The sequence below is a fragment of the Oncorhynchus kisutch genome, linkage group LG18 (assembly GCF_002021735.2).
Source record: "Oncorhynchus kisutch isolate 150728-3 linkage group LG18, Okis_V2, whole genome shotgun sequence".
Taxonomy (NCBI): Eukaryota; Metazoa; Chordata; class Actinopteri; order Salmoniformes; family Salmonidae; genus Oncorhynchus; species Oncorhynchus kisutch.
Genome location: NC_034191.2, coordinates 21716918 through 21740331, shown reverse-complemented (window position 1 = coordinate 21740331; position 23414 = coordinate 21716918). Strand labels below are relative to the sequence as shown.

At 44.6% G+C, this 23414-nt stretch overlaps 1 protein-coding gene across 4 annotated transcripts in view; it reads right to left on the bottom strand.

The window, feature by feature from the left end:
* Positions 1-23414, bottom strand: part of LOC109909229 (CUE domain-containing protein 1-like) — a 47119-nt gene that overhangs the window by 9101 nt on the left and 14604 nt on the right. The window contains exons 1-7 of one of the 4 annotated variants that reach the window (XM_031795551.1): positions 19095-19523; positions 7872-7975; positions 4536-5174; positions 3665-3792; positions 2652-2775; positions 2238-2508; positions 1802-1873 (exon numbers count right to left, since the gene is read on the bottom strand). In XM_031795551.1, coding sequence (XP_031651411.1) covers positions 1802-1873; positions 2238-2508; positions 2652-2775; positions 3665-3792; positions 4536-4847 — 907 coding nt within the window. In that variant the 5' untranslated portion in view covers positions 4848-5174; positions 7872-7975; positions 19095-19523. Of the gene's footprint in view, positions 1-1801; positions 1874-2237; positions 2509-2651; positions 2776-3664; positions 3793-4535; positions 5175-7871; positions 8298-19094; positions 19524-23414 lie in introns of those variants that run through there. The other 3 variants (XM_031795549.1, XM_031795550.1, XM_031795552.1) reach the window with 3 other exon arrangements.

Genomic DNA, 23414 nt, shown 5'->3' with positions numbered 1-23414 from the left:
TCGAGTCTCATAGCAAAGTGTTTGAATACTTATGTAAATAAGGGATGTTTTTTATTACTAAAACATTTGCAAACATTTCTAAAAAACTGTTTTCGCTTCGTCATTATCGGGTATTGTGTGTAGATTGTTGAGGATTATTATATTTTTAACCCATTTTACAATAAGTCTAATGTAACAAAATTTGGAAAAAGTCAAGGGGTCTGAATACTTTCCCGAAGGCACTGTATATGCTTCTTCACAGTCCCCAGGTCCAGAACAGAGTCTGGGAAACACACAGTTCGGACACTCATCGGTACAACACAAGACATTTAACCAGAGGTTTCTTCACAGTCCCCAGGTCCAGAACAGAGTCTGGGAAACACACAGTTCGGACACTCATCGGTACAACACAAGACATTTAACCAGAGGTTTCTTCACAGTCCCCAGGTCCAGAACAGAGTCTGGGAAACACACAGTTCGGACACTCATCGGTACAACACAAGACATTTAACCAGAGGTTTCTTCACAGTCCCCAGGTCCAGAACAGAGTCTGGGAAACACACAGTTCGGACACTCATCGGTACAACACAAGACATTTAACCAGAGGTTTCTTCACAGTCCCCAGGTCCAGAACAGAGTCTGGGAAACACACAGTTCGGACACTCATCGGTACAACACAAGACATTTAACCAGAGGTTTCTTCACAGTCCCCAGGTCCAGAACAGAGTCTGGGAAACACACAGTTCGGACACTCATCGGTACAACACAAGACATTTAACCAGAGGTTTCTTCACAGTCCCCAGGTCCAGAACAGAGTCTGGGAAACACACCGTTCGGACACTCATCGGTACAACACAAGACATTTAACCAGAGGTTTCTTCACAGTCCCCAGGTCCAGAACAGAGTCTGGGAAACACACAGTTCGGACACTCATCGGTACAACACAAGACATTTAACCAGAGGTTTCTTCACAGTCCCCAGGTCCAGAACAGAGTCTGGGAAACACACAGTTCGGACACTCATCGGTACAACACAAGACATTTAACCAGAGGTTTCTTCACAGTCCCCAGGTCCAGAACAGAGGCTGGGAAACACTCAGTATTAAGTAGAGCCATGATTATGTGGAACTCTCTGTCACCCAAGGTAACTCAAGATAGCAATACAAATACATTTTTAAAAAACAACTGACTTTAAAGGAGACATAATTTTTTTTTTTATATATATTTTGTATTGTATTATCAAAGCAAAATCAAATCAAATGTTATTTGTGAAATGCTTACTTACAAGCCCTTAACTCTTATTTTGTTTTTAAACTGCATTGTTGTTTAAGAAAATATTGACTAAATAAACAAAAATGTAAATATAAATAAATAAAATAACAAAATGATGTAATGTATATTATGTATTTTATTTGTTGAGTTTTGTTTCCTGGCAGCGGATATTTGGGGATCCTAATAAAATACTAAATCAATCACTCCAGAGAAAGCCATTTATCGTGTCAACAACTACTTGGAGAAGCATTCACCATACCCAGTGGTAGTAAAGGGACATTATCAAAATAAACCCAAAGTCATTCATATGAGTAGGCCTATTGGATGTTTGAATAACGCACGCACACACACACACACACACACACACACACACACACACACACACACACACACACACACAGGTGAAGCTTATGAATGACATCTACCTGCTGTGGAATTCTCCATGTAAGAGGATGAATGACATCTACCTGCTGTGGAATTCTCCATGTAAGAGGATGAATGACATCTACCTGCTGTGGAATTCTCCATGTAAGAGGATGAATGACATCTACCTGCTGTGGAATTCTCCATGTAAGAGGATGAATGATTGGACTTGAATTTCTTTGATTCGTACTTCAAGCGATCTAAAACAGAGAAAGCTGGATGTTATAACGCAATATGGGGACACATAGCAGAATCTAATCTATTATTAAGAAACCTTTATGAAAGTGGGACATGCTTCCCAAAGTTAAACTTTTGTAGGATGAAGCATCATGAGATACACAAGGGACTTTGCAACTAGCATAGCATGAAAGAGAGAAGAGCATTTTCAACAGTAGCTGACTCGCTCCGTAGCTGACTCGCTCCGTAGCTGACTCGCTCCGTAGATGACTCGCTCCGTAGAAAGCATAAACTTGACTACTGTCTACTGTGTCCTGAACATGTATTCTGTGTGTTAAAGTATATCATGCAGGTGACCATGTATGCATATCTGTGCATGACACACACCTCTCTCAAGGGCGACAAGGAACTCGCGGTTGCGCTGCAGCTCCCTCATGAACTCCTCGTTCTGGAGGAACAGAGCGATGCGTTCATCATCCAGGTACTGTTTCAGTTTACGCTCCTGCTCCGTGACTACCCCTGCCATGCCCCCGGGCCCTCCAGGTGCCCCTAGGGCTCCTTTAGTCCCTGGCTTGGAGACACCTCCCTGGTTTGTCTGCTGGACGATGGAGGACAGAGTGGAGGAAGAAGAAGGCTGGGACAGACTGCTCTGTGAGCTCTAGAGGAGGAGAGATGGAGAAAGAGAGTTTTCATTTAGTTGCTATTGATTTCTGTAAGCAGGATGTCGCCCTGCTGTTAATGATAATGTCATACTGCTAATGCATTTTTTTGTGTGTGGTTTTCTTCACATCCACTGTGTACCTGTATACTATCCAGTTGCTGTGGCAGGATCCGCAGGAAATCATCTGGCAGGTTGCCAAGCAACGGTGGATTCCAGTTCCTGTAGCGGACCTGCCGGTGACCTGGCGGGAGCTGGGCCTCAAACCTAGGTCAGACAAGGTTCAAAAGGTTAAGGTCAGACTAGAGAGAGACATACATCATACATTGTGTACTGATGCTGTGAAAAGTACACAATGCATGAAAACACAAATAATAATTCATGTCTGTTTGTCTTCACAATAAAATCCCCTTTGAGCAGCAGTCACCACATTTAACACACCGCTCTGTACAGTCCAAAAAGTCAATTACTGTGAATCTCCCAGCTGGTGGTGTGAAGCAGAGCAAATGTGGACATGGTCTTGAATCATAAATCATGGACAATGGGGCTTGAAGCAAATTCAATTACATGGATTTTTGTTATTAACTGGTCCAGTGATACACAAGCACCACTCACACACACACACACCTTAAAATGGCCACCAGGTGGAACCTTGATGAACTATAACAGCATGTGGTCGGCTGTGATATCTACAGGCCTGAGCATATAAATTCCAGGGCCCCATAGGACCACTTCCTCTGTTCCTTTGGGCTTTATAGAGTACAGGCTAGGGGATTGCATGCAAACCAAAAGGTCCTGTCGGGGTTTTTAACATGCATCCCTCCTTCCTCCCTTTCATAAAGTAATCAGTGTTCACGTTCCAGATGCACATATTCTATACATAATTAAATAATTACCATAGACAGATGACTGATAGGTTAAACTCTTCTCTGGGCATTTTGTAGATCTGTTGAACTGTATAGTATAGTACAGAGGAGGCTGGTGGGAGCATATATAGGAGGAAGGGCTCATTGTAATGGCTGGAATGGAATAAATGGAATGGTACCAAACATGGAAACAACATGTTTGACTCCAATCTTTCCATTCCAGCCATTACAATGAGCCTGTTCACCTATAGCTCTTCCCACCAGCCTCCTGTGATAGTATGACAATTTACCTGGGTGGAGGAGTGGGCGGGGCCTCGGGGTACTTCCTGTCGTAGATGTGCATGTCATAAGTGGGCGGTGAGTAGATGGGGGGAGGTTCCTCGTCGGAACTGTCAGGTTCTAATGACCTCTCCAGAATCTAGCCCAGGGAATGGAGAAGACCAAGAGAAAGAGAGAGTATGTCCCAATAACGTTAATATACATTTACCCATTCAAATCAGTCATGTCAGTAAGATAAATTATTTACGTTTTAGGAGAGAAGCTGGTTGGGGGGTTAGTGTCTGGTAAGGTAACTGGAGCACACAAAACAGCACTACTTTACTATTTATATAGTAGTGAGATGACATGGGTTGCAGTTCCTTCTTTATGTGTGGTACTGTGACACAATGTATTATTTATTATTGACTAAAACCTAGGACTACAACAAGAACAGGAGGGGAGAGAGAGAGAGAGAGAGAGACATTCCGTCTGGCCCCGTGACCTTGCCAATGTTAACCTATTTAAAGGTCTAAATTGGCCCAGCGTCATCTGTCCATACCCTTCCCTAACAATGGGACTCCCGATCGCGGCTGGCAGTCCCATGCGTCTGCAGTGATGCCTCTAGCACTGCGATGCAGTGCCTCAGACCACTGCGCCACTCGGGAGGCCCGTGTGAGTAAGATCTTTAAACAGGTTAACATTCGCAAGGTTGCGGGGCCAGACAGAATACCAGGAAGCGTACTCAGAGCATGCACTGACCAGCTGGCAAGGGTCTTCACTACGGCATCTCAAGATGGACAAACAGTTCTAGTTTAAGCAAAGATATTTTAAGGACTTACGCGAGCACGCTTGTATGGTTCGCCTAGCAAAACATATGGAAGCCTTGACCCTGCACTGACTGACCTCTGGTGGGATGCTATCATCGGAGTCAGAGCTGTCATCCGATCCCTCTCCGTCGATGCTCATCTGGAGGAGCTGGTCGATGGTGGCGTCCACCGCCCCGTTGTTGGAGCGCAGGACGCACTCGATGACCTCGTAATCCATGGTGGGGAACATGATCTTGAAGTCCTCCATGGCCTGGTTGAACTCCAGGCGCCGCACCTGTCGGTTAGGCCGGCTGTTGTTGAGCTCTCCTGGGGAAGAACCACCACCACCTACTCCTCCTCCCCCACCGGAGCCTCCATTACTGTTGCTTCGCCTGAACAGGCTGGTCATCCTGCTGCCTTGACTGGTGCTATCACCTTGGGGTCAGGAGGGCACCTTGACACTCACTCCTCTACCTTTCTTTCTCTCCCTCTATCAATCTGATCCTGTCTGATTGTGTTTCTCCTGACTCACAGTCTCATCATACCACCACATGGATGGCAGTCCTCTGAATGGAGAAGGAAAGTCCAATGCTCTTTCTTTTTCTCAGCTTGTTATTCAGCTGCATCAAACACAGCTGGCTGTAGCGAAGAGGGTTCTTAGTTTGTGTCCACTCCTCCGTCCCGTCACAAGTTTCTGGTACGGGGACCGGAATCTCTGGTCCAAAACAGTCAATGCCTGAGAGGGAGATGAGGAGGGAGGTTAGAAAAAGCTAACATACAGTGGGGAAAAAAAGTATTTAGTCAGCCACCAATTGTGCAAGTTCTCCCACTTAAAAAGATGAGGCCTGTAATTTTCATCATAGGTACACTTCAACTATGACAGACAAAATGAGAAGAAGAAAAAATCCAGAAAAATCACATTGTAGGATTTTTAATGAATTTATTTGCAAATTATGGTGGAAAATAAGTATTTGGTCACCTACAAACAAGCAAGATTTCTGGCTCTTACAGAACTGTAATTTCTTCTTTAAGAGGCTCCTCTGTCCTCCACTCGTTACCTGTATTAATGGCACCTGTTTGAACTTGTTATCAATATAAAATACAACTGTCCACAACCTCAAACAGACACACTCCAAAATCCACTATGGCCAAGACCAAAGAGCTGTCAAAGGACACCAGAAACAAAATTGTAGACCTGCACCAGGCTGGGAAGACAATCTGCAATAGGTAAGCAGCTTGGTTTGAAGAAATCAACTGTGGGAGCAATTATTAGGAAATGGAAGACATACAAGACCACTGATAATCTCCTTCGATCTGGGGCTCCACGCAAGATCTCACCCCGTGGGGTCAAAATGATCACAAGAACGGTGAGCAAAAATCCCACAACCACATGGGGGGACCTAGTGAATGACCTGCAGAGAGCTGGGACCAAAGTAACAAAGCCTACCATCAATAACACACTACGCCGCCAGGGACTCAAATCCTGCAGTGCCAGACGTGTCCCGCTGCTTAAGCCAGTACATGTCCAGGCCCGTCTGAAGTTTGCTAGAGAGCATTTGGATGATCCAGAAGAAGATTGGGAGAATGTCATATGGTCAGATGAAACCAAAATATAACTTTTTGGTAAAAACTCAACTCGTCGTGTTTGGAGGACAAAGAATGCTGAGTTGCATCCAAAGAACACCATACCTACTGTGAAGCATGGGGTGGAAACATCATGCTTTGGGGCTGTTTTTCTGCAAAGGGACCAGGACGACTGATCCGTCTAAAGGAAAGAATGAATGGGGCCATGTATCGTGAGATTTTGAGTGAAAACCTCCTTCCATCAGCAAGGGCATTGAAGATGAAACGTGGCTGGGTCTTTCAGCATGACAATGATCCCAAACACACCGCCGGGCAACGAAGGAGTTACTTCGTAAGAAGCATTTCAAGGTCCTGGAGTGGCCTAGCCAGTCTCCAGATCTCAACCCCATAGAAAATCTTTGGAGGGAGTTGAAAGTCCGTGTTGCCCAGCAACAGCCCCAAAACATCACTGCTCTAGAGGAGATCTGCATGGAGGAATGGGCCAAAATACCAGCAACAGTGTGTGAAAACCTTGTGAAGACTAACAGAAAACGTTTGACCTCTGTCATTGCCAACAAAAGGTATATAACAAAGTATTAAGATAAACTTTTGTTATTGACCAAATAATTATTTTCCACCATAATTTGCAAATAAATTCATTAAAAATCCTACACTGTGATTTTCTGGATTTTTTTTCTCTCATTTTGTCTGTCATAGTTGAAGTGTACCTATGATTAAAATTACAGGCCTCTCTCATCTTTTTAAGTGGGAGAACTTGCACAATTGGTGGCTGACTAAATACTTTTTTGCCCCACTGTATTTGTAATACGCACAGTTGATTTTTACTTTAACAAACACCTAGGCTCTACTGAGAATAAATCACCTAGGCTCTACACAGAAGCAAACACCTAGGCTCTACTGAGAATAAATCACCTAGGCTCTACTGATAATAAATCACCTAGGCTCTACTGATAATAAATCACCTAGGCTCTACTGAGAATAAATCACCTAGGCTCTACTGAGAATAAATCCCCTAGGCTCTACTGAGAATAAATCCCCTAGGCTCTACTGAGAATAAATCCCCTAGGCTCTACTGAGAATAAATCCCCTAGGATCTACTGAGAATAAATCCCCTAGGCTCTACTGAGAATGAATCACCTAGGCTCTACTGAGAATGAATCACCTAGGCTCTACTGAGAATGAATCACCTAGGCTCCACTCACAAGAAAGCACCTAGGCTCCACTCACAAGAAAGCACCTAGGCTTATTTCAAATACTAGCTAAAAGGCTGCAGCCACAGAGCCATTGAAACACAATTGGGAAAACTGACATGGTTCGACAAGATTTGACATGGCCTTGTCCGAGATGGTGTCTCAGGGCGAAAGATGGACAGTGTCCCCACTCCGCCTTTCCAGGCTAGGCCCCTGTGTTACCATGGCAACCCAAATAACATCTGTAGACTAAACAGTTGGCATTTGAATGTAAAGGTGAAACTTTGCATGCCAGCACTGTAGGGGAATTCCATATTTTGAATCACATTATAGGCCTATATTCCAACTCACCAACAAAGCTACAAGGCCAAGATGAACAGTTGCAGAGTGCATCTCTTTCCATTTTCTTGTAAAACAAAGCCTGTTTCTTTCTCTCAGAGCCAAGTAAGTGTCATAGAGGGACAAACGTCCTGCCAACTAGGCCTGAAGGAGGAACCCAAATATTGCCCTACACACATCCAGTCCAGAGAAAGTAGGATGGATGGCCAAGCTGCTGCTAACAGATGCTATTAATCCATGTGCCAAGCAGTGGGGGAGGACGATCATCACACACAAATCTATCTAGTAAACATTAGAATAGGAAACATAAGATCCTTTACCTTCAGGTTACCTCTCCACAGCTGAAACAGAAAGCAGAGTTCACAGAATCCTTGACTAGGACGATAGCCAGGAGTCGTCTCTGAGTGCCTGGATTTTCCTCATCCTGGTTTCCATTACAAGAAAGAGGCCATGGAGGGAGAAAAAAAAAACTGAATTCCAAAAATGTAAGAGTCCTCAGAGGAACTGGAAGGTCCTTTTCGATGCCCTAGCTAATAGTTATCACTACTCTCCCCCTCTGCTCTGTCACTGTAGTGCTGGGAAGAGAAATCCCTGGGGGGAACAATGCATCCAGTGCCAGCCCAACCCACATGGCAGTGCCAGGCCCGATCCAGCAGCAGCAGTAGCACAGCCAGAGTCTGCAACTTCGCCCCCTCAATGCACTGCCTCCTCTCACCCCCACTATGCACTGCCCCCACCCCTCTCCCCTCCCACTTCGCCCTCCTCTTTGCACAGCTGCCACCCCCCCTACTTCGCCCTCCTCTCCGCACCACCCCCACTCCTCTCCCCTCCCACTTCGCCCTCCTCTTTGCACAACTGCCACCCCCCCACTTCGCCCTGCTCTCCGCACCGCTCCACCCCTCTGCCCTTCACTTGGCTCTCCTCTGCCACGCCCCCACCCCTCTCCCCCGCACTTCAACCTCCTCTGCCACGCCCCCACCCCTGCACTTCACCCTCCCCCGCACTTCACCCTCCTCTGCACCCCCCCACTTCACCCTGCTCTCTGCACACCCCCACTTCACCCTGCTCTCTGCACCGCCCCCACCCCCCCACTTCGCCCTGCTCTCTGCACCGCCCCCACCCCCCCACTTAGCCCTGCTCTCTGCACCGCCCCCGCCCCCACCCCCCCACTTAGCCCTGCTCTCTGCACCGCCCCCGCCCCCACCCCCCCACTTAGCCCTGCTCTCTGCACCGCCCCCGCCCCCACCCCCCCACTTAGCCCTGCTCTCCGCACCGCCCCACCCCTCTCCCCCGCACTTCACCCTCCTCTCTGCCACGCCCCCACCCCTCCTCTCTGCCACGCCCCCACCCCTCTCCCCCTCCTCTGCCACGCCCCCACCCCTCACTTTGCTCTCCTCTGCCACGCCTCCACCCCTCACTTTGCTCTCCTCTGCCACGCCCCCACCCCTCACTTTGCTCTCCTCTGCCACGCCCCCACCCCTCACTTTGCTCTCCTCTGCCACGCCCCCACCCCTCACTTTGCTCTCCTCTGCCACGCCCCACCCCTCACTTTGCTCTCCTCTGCCACACCCCCAACCCCTCACATTGCACTCCTCTGTCACGCCCCCACCCCTCACTTTGCTCTCCTCTGCCACGCCCCACCCCTCACTTTGCTCTCCTCTGCCACGCCCCCACCCCTCACTTTGCTCTCCTCTGCCACGCCCCCACCCCTCACTTTGCTCTCCTCTGCCACGTCCCCACCCCTCTCCCCCTCCTCTGCCACGCCCCCACCCCTCACTTTGCTCTCCTCTGCCACGCCCCACCCCTCACTTTGCTCTCCTCTGCCACGCCCCCACCCCTCACTTTGCTCTCCTCTGCCACGCCCCCACCCCTCACTTTGCTCTCCTCTGCCACGCCCCACCCCTCACTTTGCTCTCCTCTGCCACGCCCCCAACCCCTCACATTGCACTCCTCTGTCACGCCCCCACCCCTCACTTTGCTCTCCTCTGCCACGCCCCCACCCCTCACTTTGCTCTCCTCTGCCACGCCCCCACCCCTCACTTTGCTCTCCTCTCCTCTGCCACGCCCCCACTCTCTGGTCCAATGTTACTCTTGGAAGTTCAAAGACATTCAAAGGTCCTCCATAGAAGCCACTCATCCATAAGTATAATTATGTGAGCCTAATTCAGATAATACAGTTGAAGTCAGAAGATTACATAAACGAGTTTTAATGACTCCAACCTAAGTGTTTCAACCACTCCACAAATTTCTTGTTAACAAACTATAGTTTTGGCAAGTTGGTTAGGACATCTACTTTGTGCATGACACAAGTCATTTTTCCAACAATTGTTTACAGACAGATTATTTCCCTGTATCACAATTCCAGTGGCTCAGAAGTTTACATACACTAAGTTAACTGTGTCGTTAAAACAGCTTGGAAAATACCAGAAAATGATGCCATGGCTTTAGAAGCTTCTGATGGGCTAATTGACATAATTTGAGTCAATTGAGGGTGTACCTGTAGATGTATTTCAAAGCCTACCTTCAAACTCAGTGCCTCTTTGATTGACATCATGGGAAAATTGAAAGAAATCAGCCAAGACATCAGGGGGAAAAAAAAAAGTCTGGTTCAGCCTTTGGAGCAATTTCCAAACGTCTGAAGGTACCACGTCCATCTGTACAAACAATAGTACGCAAGTATATACACCATGGGACCACGCAGCCGTCATAACACTCAGGAAGGAGACGCATTCTGTCTGCTAGAGATTAACGTACTTTGGTGCGAGAAATCAATCCCAAGAACAACAGCAAAGGACCAGCACAGGTACAAACGTATCTATATCCACGGTAAAACGAGTCCAATATCGACGTAACCCGAAAGGCCACTCAGCAGGGAGTGGCCTTCCAAAACCGCCATAAAAGGCAGGACAATTATGTGGATATATTTTTTGTTGTTGAATTTTACCCCTTTTTCTCCCCAATTTCGTGGTATCCAATTGTTTTAGTAGCTACTATCTTGTCTCATCGCTACAACTCCCGTACGGGCTCGGGAGAGACGAAGATTGAAAGTCATGCGTCCTCCGATACACAACCCAACCAAGCCACACTGCTTCTTAACAGAGCGTGCATCCAACCCGGAAGCCAGCCGCACCAATGTGTCGGAGGAAACACTGTACACCTGGCAACCTTGGTTAGCGCGCACTGCGCCCGGGCCCGCCACAGGAGTCGCTGGTGCGCGATGAGACAAGGATATCCCTACCGGCCAAGCCCTCCCTAACCCGGCCGACGCTAGGCCAATTGTGCGTCGCCCCACGGACCTCCCAGTCGCGGCCAGTTACGACAGAGCCCAGAGTCTCTGATGGCACAGCTGGCGCTGCAGAACAGCGCCCTTAACCACTGCGCCACCCGGGAGGCCCCCTGAATTACTTTCTTATACAGATTAAATACTTTACCCACTCCACAGCAAGCTGCACAAAAAAATGTGGAGGTTTAAAAAGGATCAGAAAACAAACCTGTACTTTTTTGAGATTCCAAACAGTCTAGAACTTTATTTTTGTGGTCGGAACAGTGAAATGGAACAAATCAAATAAATGGTTCTGTTCAGAACGAAACGATTGGAAAATATTTTTGGTTCCAACCTCCGATAGGCGTATATCAAATTGGGAGTCAAATGAAAACTAAGAGTCTATACATGTTTGAGAAATTAAAGGCATATACAGTGCATTTGTTAAGTATTCAGACCCCTTGACTTTTTCATATTTTGTTACGTTACAGCATTATTCTAAAATGTATTCAAATTGTTTTTTCCTCATCAATCTAAACACAATACCCCATAATGACAAAGCAAAAACAGGTTAACAATTTCAGCAAATTTATAGAAAATATAAAGTATAAAATATTCAGACCTTTAAATCAGTACTTTGTTGAAGCACCTTTGTCCGGGCTCTGGCTGGGCCACTCAAGGACATTCAGAGACTTGTCCCGAAGCCACTCCTGCATTGTCTTGGCTGTGTGCTTCGGGTCATTGTCCTGTTGGAAGGTGAACCTTCACCCCAGTCTGAGGTCCTGAGTGCTCTGGAGCAGATTTTCATCAAGGATCTCTCTGTACTTTGCTCCGTTCATATTTATCTCGATCCTGACTAGTCTCCCAGTCCCTGCAGCTGAAAGAAATCCCCACACAATGATGCTGCCACCACCATGCCTTCACCGTAGGGATGGTGCCAGGTTTCCTCAAGGCGTGACTCTTTGCATTCAGGCCAAAGAGTTCAATCATGGTTTCATCAGACCAGAGAATCTGGTTTCTCATGGTCTGTGAGTCCTTTAGGTACCTTTTAGCAAACTCCAAGCGGGCTCTCATGTGCCTTTTACTGAGGAGTGGCTTTCGTTTGGCCACTCTACCATAAAGGCCTGATTGGTGGCGTGCTGCAGAGATGGTTGTCTTTCTGGAAGTTTCTCCCATCTCTAGAGGAACTCTGGAGCTCTGCCGACGTGACCATCAGGTTCTTTGTCACCTCCCTCACCAAGGCCTTTCTTCCCCGATTGCTCAGGTTGGCCGGGCGGCCAGCTCTAGGAAGAGTCTTGGTGGGTCCAAATTTCTTCCATTTAAGAATGATGGAGACCACTGTGTTCTTGGAGACCTTCAATGCTGCAGACCTGGTTTCAGTCTCATAGCAAAAGGTGTGACTACTCATGTAAATAAAATATTTGTTTTTAATAAATTAAGCAACATTTCTAAAAAAACTTTTTTTGTTTTGTCATAATGGGTTATTGTGTGTAGATTGATCAGGAAAATGTTTCATTTATCAATTTTAGAATAAGGCTGTAATGTAATAAAAAGTGGAAAAAGTCAAGGGTTCTGAATACTTTCCGAATGTACTGTGTACTTTTTCAAAAAAGATTCTACACTAAAAATTAAGAAGAAGCAAAGGCTTTGATTTCTGGTCTGGAAAGGGGTCTTTAGAAAACATCTATAAGAAAAAGTCAAATATGTACCAGAATACATTAAAAACACAACATTGAAGTAAAGACCCCTGCCAACTAATATCAACACATATTTCCTTTTGGAGAAAAGTTTACCTTCTGTAAGTTTAAGAAATATTGCCCTGTAATTCTGTTAACAAAACCCAACGTCTTTAAGATAAGGTTCTAACTTATCTCCCTCATGACGAGGGAGGATAATAAAGGTTCACAGAAGTAACAAGTAAAGGTAGACCTGTCAATTAGTGTTTTTACTGATATCAATTTTGTTTGTGAATTATTAAGTGATTAAAACTAGAAATTCCCTTGCCAAATCGCTAACAGAATTTCCCCTAAATTGGTAATGGAATTTCTGCAATTTAATTGGCTACAATGGGATATCATAGTAGTTACATACTACAAAAAAAATGGTTGGCATGCATTTTAAGTGAAAAATCTGAGCATTTGCACAATTGCATTTCCGTGGAATTGCCTGGTAGGCAAGTGTGTGTGTGTGTGTGTGTGTGAAAAGTGTGACCAGGGCGCAGTGGCAGCCATGGGAAATCACTTTCATGCTCCAACTCTGAGACCAGGAGAGCGAGACAGACTCTACGGGTGCATCTCAACAGTCTTAAGTAGGCTGCTCATCCTATTGATTACACATCTGCTCAGGTTAAGGAAAGGAGATGAGGACAATATTGAAATGCACCCCATCCTGGGCCTCGGAGGATATTGGCAGTGACCGTCTGAGCAGTGAGCCGGGGCCCAATGTTCATGGACATCCTCTCTATACAGGCCAGGAGATAACCTAACTCTTCAAGGCCTTCATGTTGATTTGTGGAGCAATAAACTCTACATACACTGCAGTGGGCTTCTTTGAATTTAATTTCATCTGGCCTGTAAAACACCCTCCCACAGTACCTCGCTCAGGGCATACAGCCAGTACACACATACTACACTACAGTCTCTCTCTATGGACCTTCACAGCATCAACCTTGAGTCACTGAACTAAGTCCAACTGAGTCCAACTCTCGCAAGTGTGTGGGACTGGTAGGTGTGAAAATGTATGCGCCAGAAACAAGCAACTGAGGAGTGACGAGAAAGGAAAAAAGGGGGAACTTTCACATCTAGGACTGACCTGGGAAATCTCTTCATACCTTGTCACTACTGACATTATTTGCCTAATTAATTGGAATCCAAATTAATTGGAAAGTGTGACTTTGACCTACATCATCCATCAACTCTTTTGGCCAAAAGATGTCAATGGGAGATGTCAGTGATAATGCCAGTTAAACAGAGAGAATTTAAGTGGGTTTATGCCCATAGTTGTTTCGACCATGTTGCCCTCTGTGCAGCATGTGTGCTCTGGTCTTGTCTGTTGAGGTCACATTCGACCATACAGAGTTGACTTCCTGCTTTGCGCTGCTGAAAGGACGAGTCACCGTCCCCCCAGCAGCTTGGAAACACTTGGTAAGGACATCACTGGCCAGCAAGGAAACAGGATGTCAGTCAATATGATAAAGTGCTTTATGATAGAACACACTCTCATGCCTTCACATCATCATGCCAGCAACATTATAGTTATTCCTTATGACTACTAACCGCTAGGATATAATCAGGGATGAAAAGAGGCTCAATTCTCCCACTGATAATATTATAAGTTCTGCAGCTGATCCATCTCTGGGCTATAAAAATACATGTAGAGAAACTGTTTCTGTCAGCATTACGGGACCAAAAACTTGTAAACACTTCCCTATCGAAAAACCATATCATAGCTTCCTTCTTTTGGGCTCAACGTCCCTATTTTTGTACCAGCAGCCCAAGATTATGCAAACCTGCATATTTTTTGGGTAGAAAGTCAATTATGTATATAAAGGCCTGAAGCGTGTGCGTCTCAGCACAGAACCCAGGCCCAGCCATGGACTCCTCTCTCCCTCACACACAGACCTCTTCACATCAACGAGACCATATTCATCTGCACCTAAGAACCTTATATATTTAGCATGGGATCCATTGCTCTTTGTCCTCCTGGGTCTGTATGTGCGGCTGTGGTTGTCTCCCAACACACAGTGAACAAAAGGAAGCAACAGCACTGCCCTGGTCAAGAGAGCTGGGCTTACCTTCAATCTATCATATTCACTGTGCTAGAGCAGGTAAGAAGAAAAAAGACATGACCCTACGATAGAGTACCAGGAAGTCACCATCTGATGGATTACACTCTAAAGTAAATATGTGGAGTAACAGACTCTGAAGGACTCATCTAAAGTAACTATGTGGAGTAACAGACTGAAGGACATAATGCAGCCAGTCATGCACTTTGATGCTGAAGCCCTTTTAGCTGGCCTACATTAACACAGTCAAGCATGATTTAATCTGCTTTCAATACGTAGGAACACGATGACAACAGAAAAAGAAACGTCCACTCACTGTCAACTGCATTTATTTTCAGGTGTAAATATTTGTATGAACATAAGATTCAACAACTGAGACAAACTGAACAAGTTCCACAGACATGTGCCGAACAGAAATGGAACAAGGACTCCTCATGGACTGCACCAGATTTGCCAATTCTTGCGGTGAGATGTTACCCCACTCTTCCAGCAAGGCACCTGCAAGTTCCTGGACATTTCTGGGGGGGGAATGGCCCTAGCCCTCACCCTCCGATCCAACAGGTCCCAGACATGCTCAATGGGATTGAGATCCGGGCTCTTCACTGGCCATGGCAGAACACTGCCATTCCTGTCTTACAGGAAATCACGCACAGAACAAGCAGTATGGCTGGTGGCATTGTCATGCTGGAGGGTCATGTCAGGATGAGCCTGCAGGAAGGGTACCACATGAGGGAGGAGGATGTCTTCCCTGTAACACACAGCGTTGAGTTTGCCTGCAATGACAACAAGCTCAGTCCGATGATACTGTGACACACCGGCCCAAACCATGACTGACTCTCCACCTCCAAATAAATCCCGCTCCAGAGTACAGACCTATGTGTAACGCTCATTCCTTCGACGATAAACGTGAATCCGACCATCACCCCTGGGGAAACAAAACCGCGACTCGTCAGTGAAGCGCACTTTTTGCCAGTCCTGTCTGGTCCAGCGACGGTGAGTTTGTGCCCATATGCGACATTGTTACAGGTGATGTCTGGTGAGGACCTGCCTTACAACAGGCCTACAAGCCATCAGTCCAGCCTCTCTCAGCCTATTGCGGACAGTCTGAGCACTGATGGAGGGATTGTGCGTTCCGGGTGTAACTCGGGCAGTTGTTGTTGCCATCCTGTACCTGTCCTGCAGGTGTGATGTTCGGATGTACCGATCCTGTGCAGGTGTTGTTACATGTGGTCTGCCACTGTGAGGATGATCAGCTGTCTGTCCTGTCTCCACCTACCGTCTGTAAGCTGTTACTGTCTTAGCGACCGTTCCACAGGTGCATGTTAATTCATGTTCAGGTTGCAAAATTGAGGTTGCAAGATCGAATCCCTGAGCTGACAAGGTAAAAATCTGTCATTCTGCCTGAACAAGGCAGTTAACCCACTGTTCCTAGGCAGTCATTGAAAATAAGAATTTGTTCTTTATTGACTTGCCTAGCTAAATAAAGGTAAAATAAATGAAATAAAAATGGTTTATGGTTCTTTGAACAAGCATGGGAAACCGTGTTTAAACCCTTTACAATGAAGATCTGTGAAGTTTGGATTTCTACGAATTATCTTTGAAAGACAGGGTCCTGAAAAAGGGAAGTTTCTTATTTTGCTGAGTTTAGATTTAAAAAATGACAAAATGCATCCTCTCTCTAAGTAGCCCATCTATGTAGTGGAGAACAGATCTCATTCCAAGGGTTACAGTGTTTTCAGATGGTAGGCTCCATCTCCCAACACAATTACGAGTCCCAGGCTCGTCTGTCCCCATGACAACCAGGCCCCAGCATTTCATCTGGGGCCATCATACTGTAGGTGGGACATTCTAATCTCCTGTGTTGACCACTGCTGCTAGACTATTTAGGGCCAGAGAGACCACTTATACTGCTTCTCCAATTTACAGGTGAAAATCTAATTTCAGCTATGATAAATACACACTCTATAAGTGGCACAAGTGGCAGTTGAACAAGAATGAAATTAGATTATTTTTGGATTAGGCCTCATAGTAAATCTCTGATCATCTCTGTAGACAAACTGTACTGTAGTCCCTTACTAAATCCCCCACAGAAATGGTAAGACTGTCCATGTCAATACTCTGTAGGCCTACAGCTTCACAGACACGTGAGTGAAAGGCCATTGAGTCTTGGCTAAGCTAACAATAGTCTCTTCTAGAGGTTGACCGTTTAATCGGAATGGCCGAATAATTAGGGTCGATTTCAAGTTTTCATAACAATCGGAAAGCGATATTTTTGTACACCGATTTGGCAGATGATTATTTTTTTTACACCTTTATTTAATCTTTAACTAGGCAAGTCAGTTAAGAACGCATTCTTATTTTCAATGACGGCCTAGGAACGGTGGGTTAACTACCTCGTTCAGGGGCAGAACGACAGATTTTTACCCTGTCAGCTCGGGGGATTCAATCTTGCAACCTTACAGTTAACTAGTCCAACGCTCTAACCACCTGATTACATTACACTCCACGAGGAGCCTGTTATGCAAATGCAATAAGCCAAGGTAAGTTGCTAGCTAGCATTAAACTTATCTTATAAAAAATAATCAATCATAATCACTAGTTAACTACACACGGTTGATGATATTACTAGTTTATCTAGCGTGTCCTGCGTTGCATATAATCGACGTGGTGCGTATCGTTGCTCCAATGTGTACCTAACCATAAACATCAATGCCTTTCTTAAAATCAATACACAGAAGTATATATTTTTAAACCTGCATATTTAGCTAAAAGAAATCCAGGTTAGCAGGCAATATTAACCAGGTGAAATTGTGTCACTTTGTTTTTGCATTATTTAAACCAAATTGAACATGTTTCAATATTTATTTGAGGCTAAATTGATTTTATTGGTATTTTATTGTATTATATTAAGTTAAAATAAGTGTTCATTCAATATTGTTGTAATTGTCATTATTGCAAATATATATATATATATATATATATTATTTTTTTTAAATCATTTTTATTTATTTATTTTAATTTTAAAAATCGGCAGATTAATCGGCATCGGATTTTTTTGGTCCTCCAATAATCGGTATCGGTGTTGAAAAATCTTTTAAAAATCGGTAGACCTCTAGTCTCTTCCCTCCATCCGTGCTCTGCCATTCATTCCCCCAACAAGACTAGCTAGTTCACATTCCTGCCCTGTGTCATTCACATGTTTCAACAGCCATTTGGAAAGAGTGACGCCCACTTTTCTTCAGAGGGGCAGGCAGACCTAGGCAGAGATTGCAGTCCCCCTCCACCAGTCTCAAGGCCAACAATAACAACAAACTCACTCTAATGACCTCTCAGGATGCAACGGCTGTTATAACAGCCATCTGCATGAATGAGCCAGAGATCCGGGACATCTCGCCTACATCTAGAGGAGTGGGGGAAGATTTGAACAGTCATAGGACCAAAGTACAAACATTTACTTCCAATGTAGCTGTACACATCAACAAACATTGCTTTATACGATAAAACAAGAAAGACATGCGTACCACTACTACATGTACAAAATGCAGCCATAGCTGCAGTAGGCCTACACATAATTTACACCTACCAACACGCACAGGTCAGCACGACAAGATGAGCACCATTAGCTTATCAAAGATTCTTACAGGCTTCATAGCTTAAACTTCAATAATTACAACTACATGCTACATTTCTGTCGAATTTGTAAAAATTGTGACACTACGCAATGAGTGTAACCAAGCTGCCACTTCTCAATGTGCGCAATATTTTCAGAAAAGCAAATTAAATCAAACTAAATGCATATTCTATAGTCGTAGCTGATGTGAAATGTCCTACATGGCAGTAGCTCATTTGAATCTGCTGCAAAGAGTAAATGTCCATTCCGAGAGCAACACACACACAAAATAGCAAGAGAGCAGGGAGGGGACGAAAATGTAGGCTGTGTCGTTTTCATAGTATTGACATAGGCTACTGTAAAAGTTATCACATAATGACTGTGTAATACACATTAATGATAGAGTGAACGTTTGCTACACACGGTATTGGTCCTACATACAAAAATGGAGGCCCATCTGAAACACAGCCATGTACACAACAACTGTCATTTTGCCATAAGAAAGCACTCAATGTTGAAGAGAAGTCCCACGAAGACTCGTAGCCCAAGATGTGCTCATTAAAACCGCATACACCTTAACAATAGATTCAGGAACATGGACAGAAGGCTACCGCGTCACCTCAGAGCACAACTAATAGGCTACATTGGTCATTGTCCCTATACACATCAAATAAAGCAAAACTAATATCTCAACAGCAATTAGACACACAAAAGCAAGCAATGACATATCAATGCATCTTTTAGATTGAAGTAAACATCAAAAAGACCTAAACATTACATAAAAATACATCTGCCAAACAACCAGTAGACTTACATGAGGGAAAACCAATTAATTCATTATTAATAATTCTGCCATGGCGACCGGGGCCATAAAGGTTGTAGCTTACCATTTAGATGAGTTGCAGCCTCCTCCATGCGGTGTTGAATCTCGTGTGAAGTTTGATTCCATTCTCCTTCCTGGAGAAATGTACTTGTCAGGTCTCTTTCAAATGCCAGCTGGACAAGTTTGGCTTTTCGTTGATGTAACATGCTGAGTCTGTGTTCACTGTTATACGTTCTTCAGACTGGAGAAGGAATTTTCGCACATTGCTGTAGATGTCCCAAATGTGAATATGAATCCATTTCAGTGCAAACAGCAGAGATGGCAATGCTGACAAAGGCCAGACGTATCTTTAAAGAACACTGAGTGAGGTCCATATGTTGTTGCTAGCTGTGGTTGCGATTTCACTTTGTTTCTTGCAAACTCTGCTTACATGGTTTAGTTTTAGTTAGAGCCAACAGGTTGTCAGATGCGAATGGCTTGTGTAACAAAGGTGCAGGGGCTTGTTGTGATGTTACCCTCGTGCTGTTGGTGCTAGGTCCTGGCTCTTCTTAATCTTGTTGGTCAACAGTTAGAATGTAATACCTACCCATTCCCCAACTGGGGTGTGTGGAGGGGGGGGGGGGGGGGGGGGGGGGGGGGTCCTAGCCCAGTTTTGCCACCCCGTAGGGCCAGCTCTGGCTAGGACTGTGACTGTCATGGAATTTTGGGTGATGGTTATTGGTCAGCTAAATGACGCGGTCAAGGTAAAAAACACATTTTCTCCTCTCCTCCTCTCCTGACTGCATGTGCTGCAGAGAAGGGGGAGTTGCCTAAGCAACAAAATATTTGTTTGCTACAACACCTTGCTTGCTACAACACCTTGCTTGTTTCAGCAAGGAGCGACAAAGTTCACTTTGTAGAGGCCATGTAACAGCAGAAAAAAAACATCCTCACGAATGCCCGGAGGTTCCCTCTTCAGTCAGCTGTTCGTTCCACCCCAAAAATGATTATAATAATACGTTACGAAGGTTGTTTGATTTTCATGACGGTCTTCATCCATAACCGTTGGTTAGGCTATGCGGTTATATGGTAATTACACTAGCCCAAGCTACAGCCATGTCACAGGGCAAAAGCTGCACACGGCACGCACACATTCGTTTTATCTTTACTGTGTCTAATGAAGAGCAAGCGTTCTCAGATTGTGCACATGATGTGAATTAAAAAAGGGATCATATCCTGCCTGCATGTTGGCTGCAGGCCAAGCAGGACAGCCAGATGTTGCAGCTCTTAAAAACAACATTTTGAAAAGCAGGCTTTGAATCCAGTGCTTGGGCCAGTAGCGTCACCACCGACTCACTCACGACAGCTGCTTATAAAGAAGCAGAAAATCAATAGTGTACAATGTTTACTAATATGAGAAGTCTGATTCAAATAGTTCATTGAACATCTGTAGATATTCAAGAAGCATGAGGACCACAGGGAATACATCCAGGTGGCCCCAATTATCAAATCTGTCCAAGTCTACGTTTAGTTTGTGTTACCCCCACACAATGAATTCTTACACTGCTACCAGGTTCACATTGGCACCAGGCCCAGGGGCCCGCAGACTTCCAATAGGGGTGATTCCATTGGACAGGGGGTGGACTCTGTGCCCCTCTGCAAACAAGACCTCTTCCCATCTCATCTTGTTTTCACAGCTGACAAAAAGGAGCCCAAAAGCAAGCAGGAAGAGTCCATTTCAACAGAGCCTGGTCCAGCCATGATCCCTATCCCCATTAGCACAACAGAGCATCGTGTAGCATTACAATGGGAGCATCCGGTCATGCCCTGACTGTACTGAAGACAAATCCATAAACATAACATTTATTCAGTCATGTGGCTTTGATGTACAAGTTACAGGCCTTTCAGGGTAATTATATTCTCACTGTGATCTTTTATGCACACCAGCCCTGCATTCATCTATTTACCTGGCTATTATGTTTGTAGCATTAGAATTGTTCAATAATTATTTTATATGGCATAGTAGTCCAAATCAAATCTCATCCATCACTTAGAAAGGTAAAAAGCTACAAGTCATTGCATGTGATGTGTCCAATAAAAAGCACATTATAAGGCCTAACTGTCTGTCATTGTTATCTATTGTGAAACCTAATAACATATTTTGGAAACAATTGGCCTCCCCTGATTTGGTAAGACTTTGGTGCCACAGAGAGAGAGGGCCTCAATCACTGTGAGGAAAAATGGGAAATAGCACAAATAACAGGAAGTTGTGGAAGAGTTCTCATCTGACAACAGAAGCAGAAGAGAGAGAGACTCCTTTAGCGGGGTGGGGGCGAGATGCTGTGAGTCAAGAGAAAGGTCATTGCTTAACACTCTGGGACAATCATCAGATGTCTTGATATGGAATGAAATCAAGTTGTATTGGTCGCGTACGCATATTTTGCAGATGTTAACGCAGGTGCAGCTACAACAGTGCAGTAATACCTAACAATACACACAAATCAAAAACATTTAAATAAAATAAATATCAGAACAAGCCATGTCTGAGTGCGGAATATAAATATATGCGTACAGTGGCTTGCGAAGGTATTCACCCCCTTGACATTTTTCCTATTTTGTTGCCTTACGTTTGTATCATTTGAGTTACACAACATGCCTACCACTTTGAAGATGCAAAATATTTTTTATTGTGAAACAAACAAGAAAGAGAAAAAGAAAATAACAGAAAACTTGAGCGTGCATAACTATTCACCCCCCCAAAGTCAATACTTTGTAGAGCCACCTTTTGCAGCAATTACAGCTGCAAGTCTCTTGGGGTGTCTCTATAAGCTTGGCACATCTAGCCACTGGGTTTTTTGCCCATTCTTCAAGGCAAAACTTCTCCAGCTCCTTCAAGTTGGAAGGGTTCCACTGGTGTACAGCAATCTTTAAGTCATACCACAGATTCTCAATTGGATTGAGGTCTGGGCTTTGACTGAGCCATTCCAAGACATTTAAATGTTTCCCCTTAAACCACTCAAGTCTTGCTTTAGCAGTATGTTAGGGTCATTGTCCTGCTGGAAGGTGAACCTCCGTCCTAGTCTCAAATCTCTGGAAGACTGAAACAGGTTTCCCTCAAGAATTTCCCTGTATTTTGCATCATCCGTCATTCCTTAAATTCTGACCAGTTTCCCAGTCCCTGACGATGAAAAACATCCCAACAGCATGATGCTGCCACGACCACCATGCTTTACTGTGGGGATGGTATTCTCGGGGTGATGAGAGGTGTTGGGTTTGCGCCAGACATAGCTTTTTCCTTGATGGTCAAAAAGCTAAATATTAGTCTCATCTGACCAGAGTACCTTCGTCCATATGTTTGGGGAGTCTCCCACATGCCTTTTGGCAAACACCAAACGTGTTTGATTTTTTTTCATTAAACAATGTATTTTTTTCCTGGCCACTCTTCTGTAAAGCCCAGCTCTGCGGAGTGTACGGCTTAAAGTGGTCCTATGGACAGATACTCCAATCTCCTCTGTGGAGCTTTGCAGCTCCTTCAGGGTTATCTTTGGTCTCTTTGTTGCCTCTCTGATTAATACCCTCCTTGTTTGGAGAGCTCCTTGGTCATCAAGGTGCTTTGCGGTGTTGCAGACTCTGGGGCCTTTCAGAACAGGGGTATATATACACTGAGATCATGTGACAGAACATGTGACACTTAAATAAAGTCCACCTGTGTGCAATCAAACTAATTATGTGACTTAAGGTAATTGGTTGCACCATATCTTATTTAGGGGTTTCATAGCAAAGGGGGTGAATACATATGCACGCACCACTTTTCTGTTTTTTATTTTGTATAATCTTTTGAAACAAGTACATTTTTTTTTTCACTTCACCAATTTGGATGATTTTGTGTATGTCCATTACAAGAAATCTAAATAAAAATCTATTTAAATTACAGGTTGTAATGCAACAAAATAGGAAAAACACCCAGCGGGATGAATACTTTTGCAAGGCACTGTACGTAATGGTGTGTATAGACCATATGACAAACTGCCAGTCAATACATTATTGAAAGAAACATTCACAAGAGACTTCTAGACATTGTCTGTTGGCCTAAATCTCACGCATGCAGGCTGTAACACATAACTCTAAATTCTATAGAAGTATCAGACAGAAAGGCTCATGATATAGCTCATTTAACAGGATTCTAAAGATGGTAGTTTTGTCATTATTCAGAGGACCTAAAAAGAGGTTTCCGGAATTAAAAAAGGAAATGTTGCATTCAACAACACTGCATAATTTGCACATTGCTCATGCAGCCCCGGCCAACTACAACATCTTGGCGAAGGGATGACAGAAGTGATAGGGAAGAGGAGCAAAGACCAAGTGATAGCGAGGTGTGGTGTAATAAATCACAGTCGGTCATGTC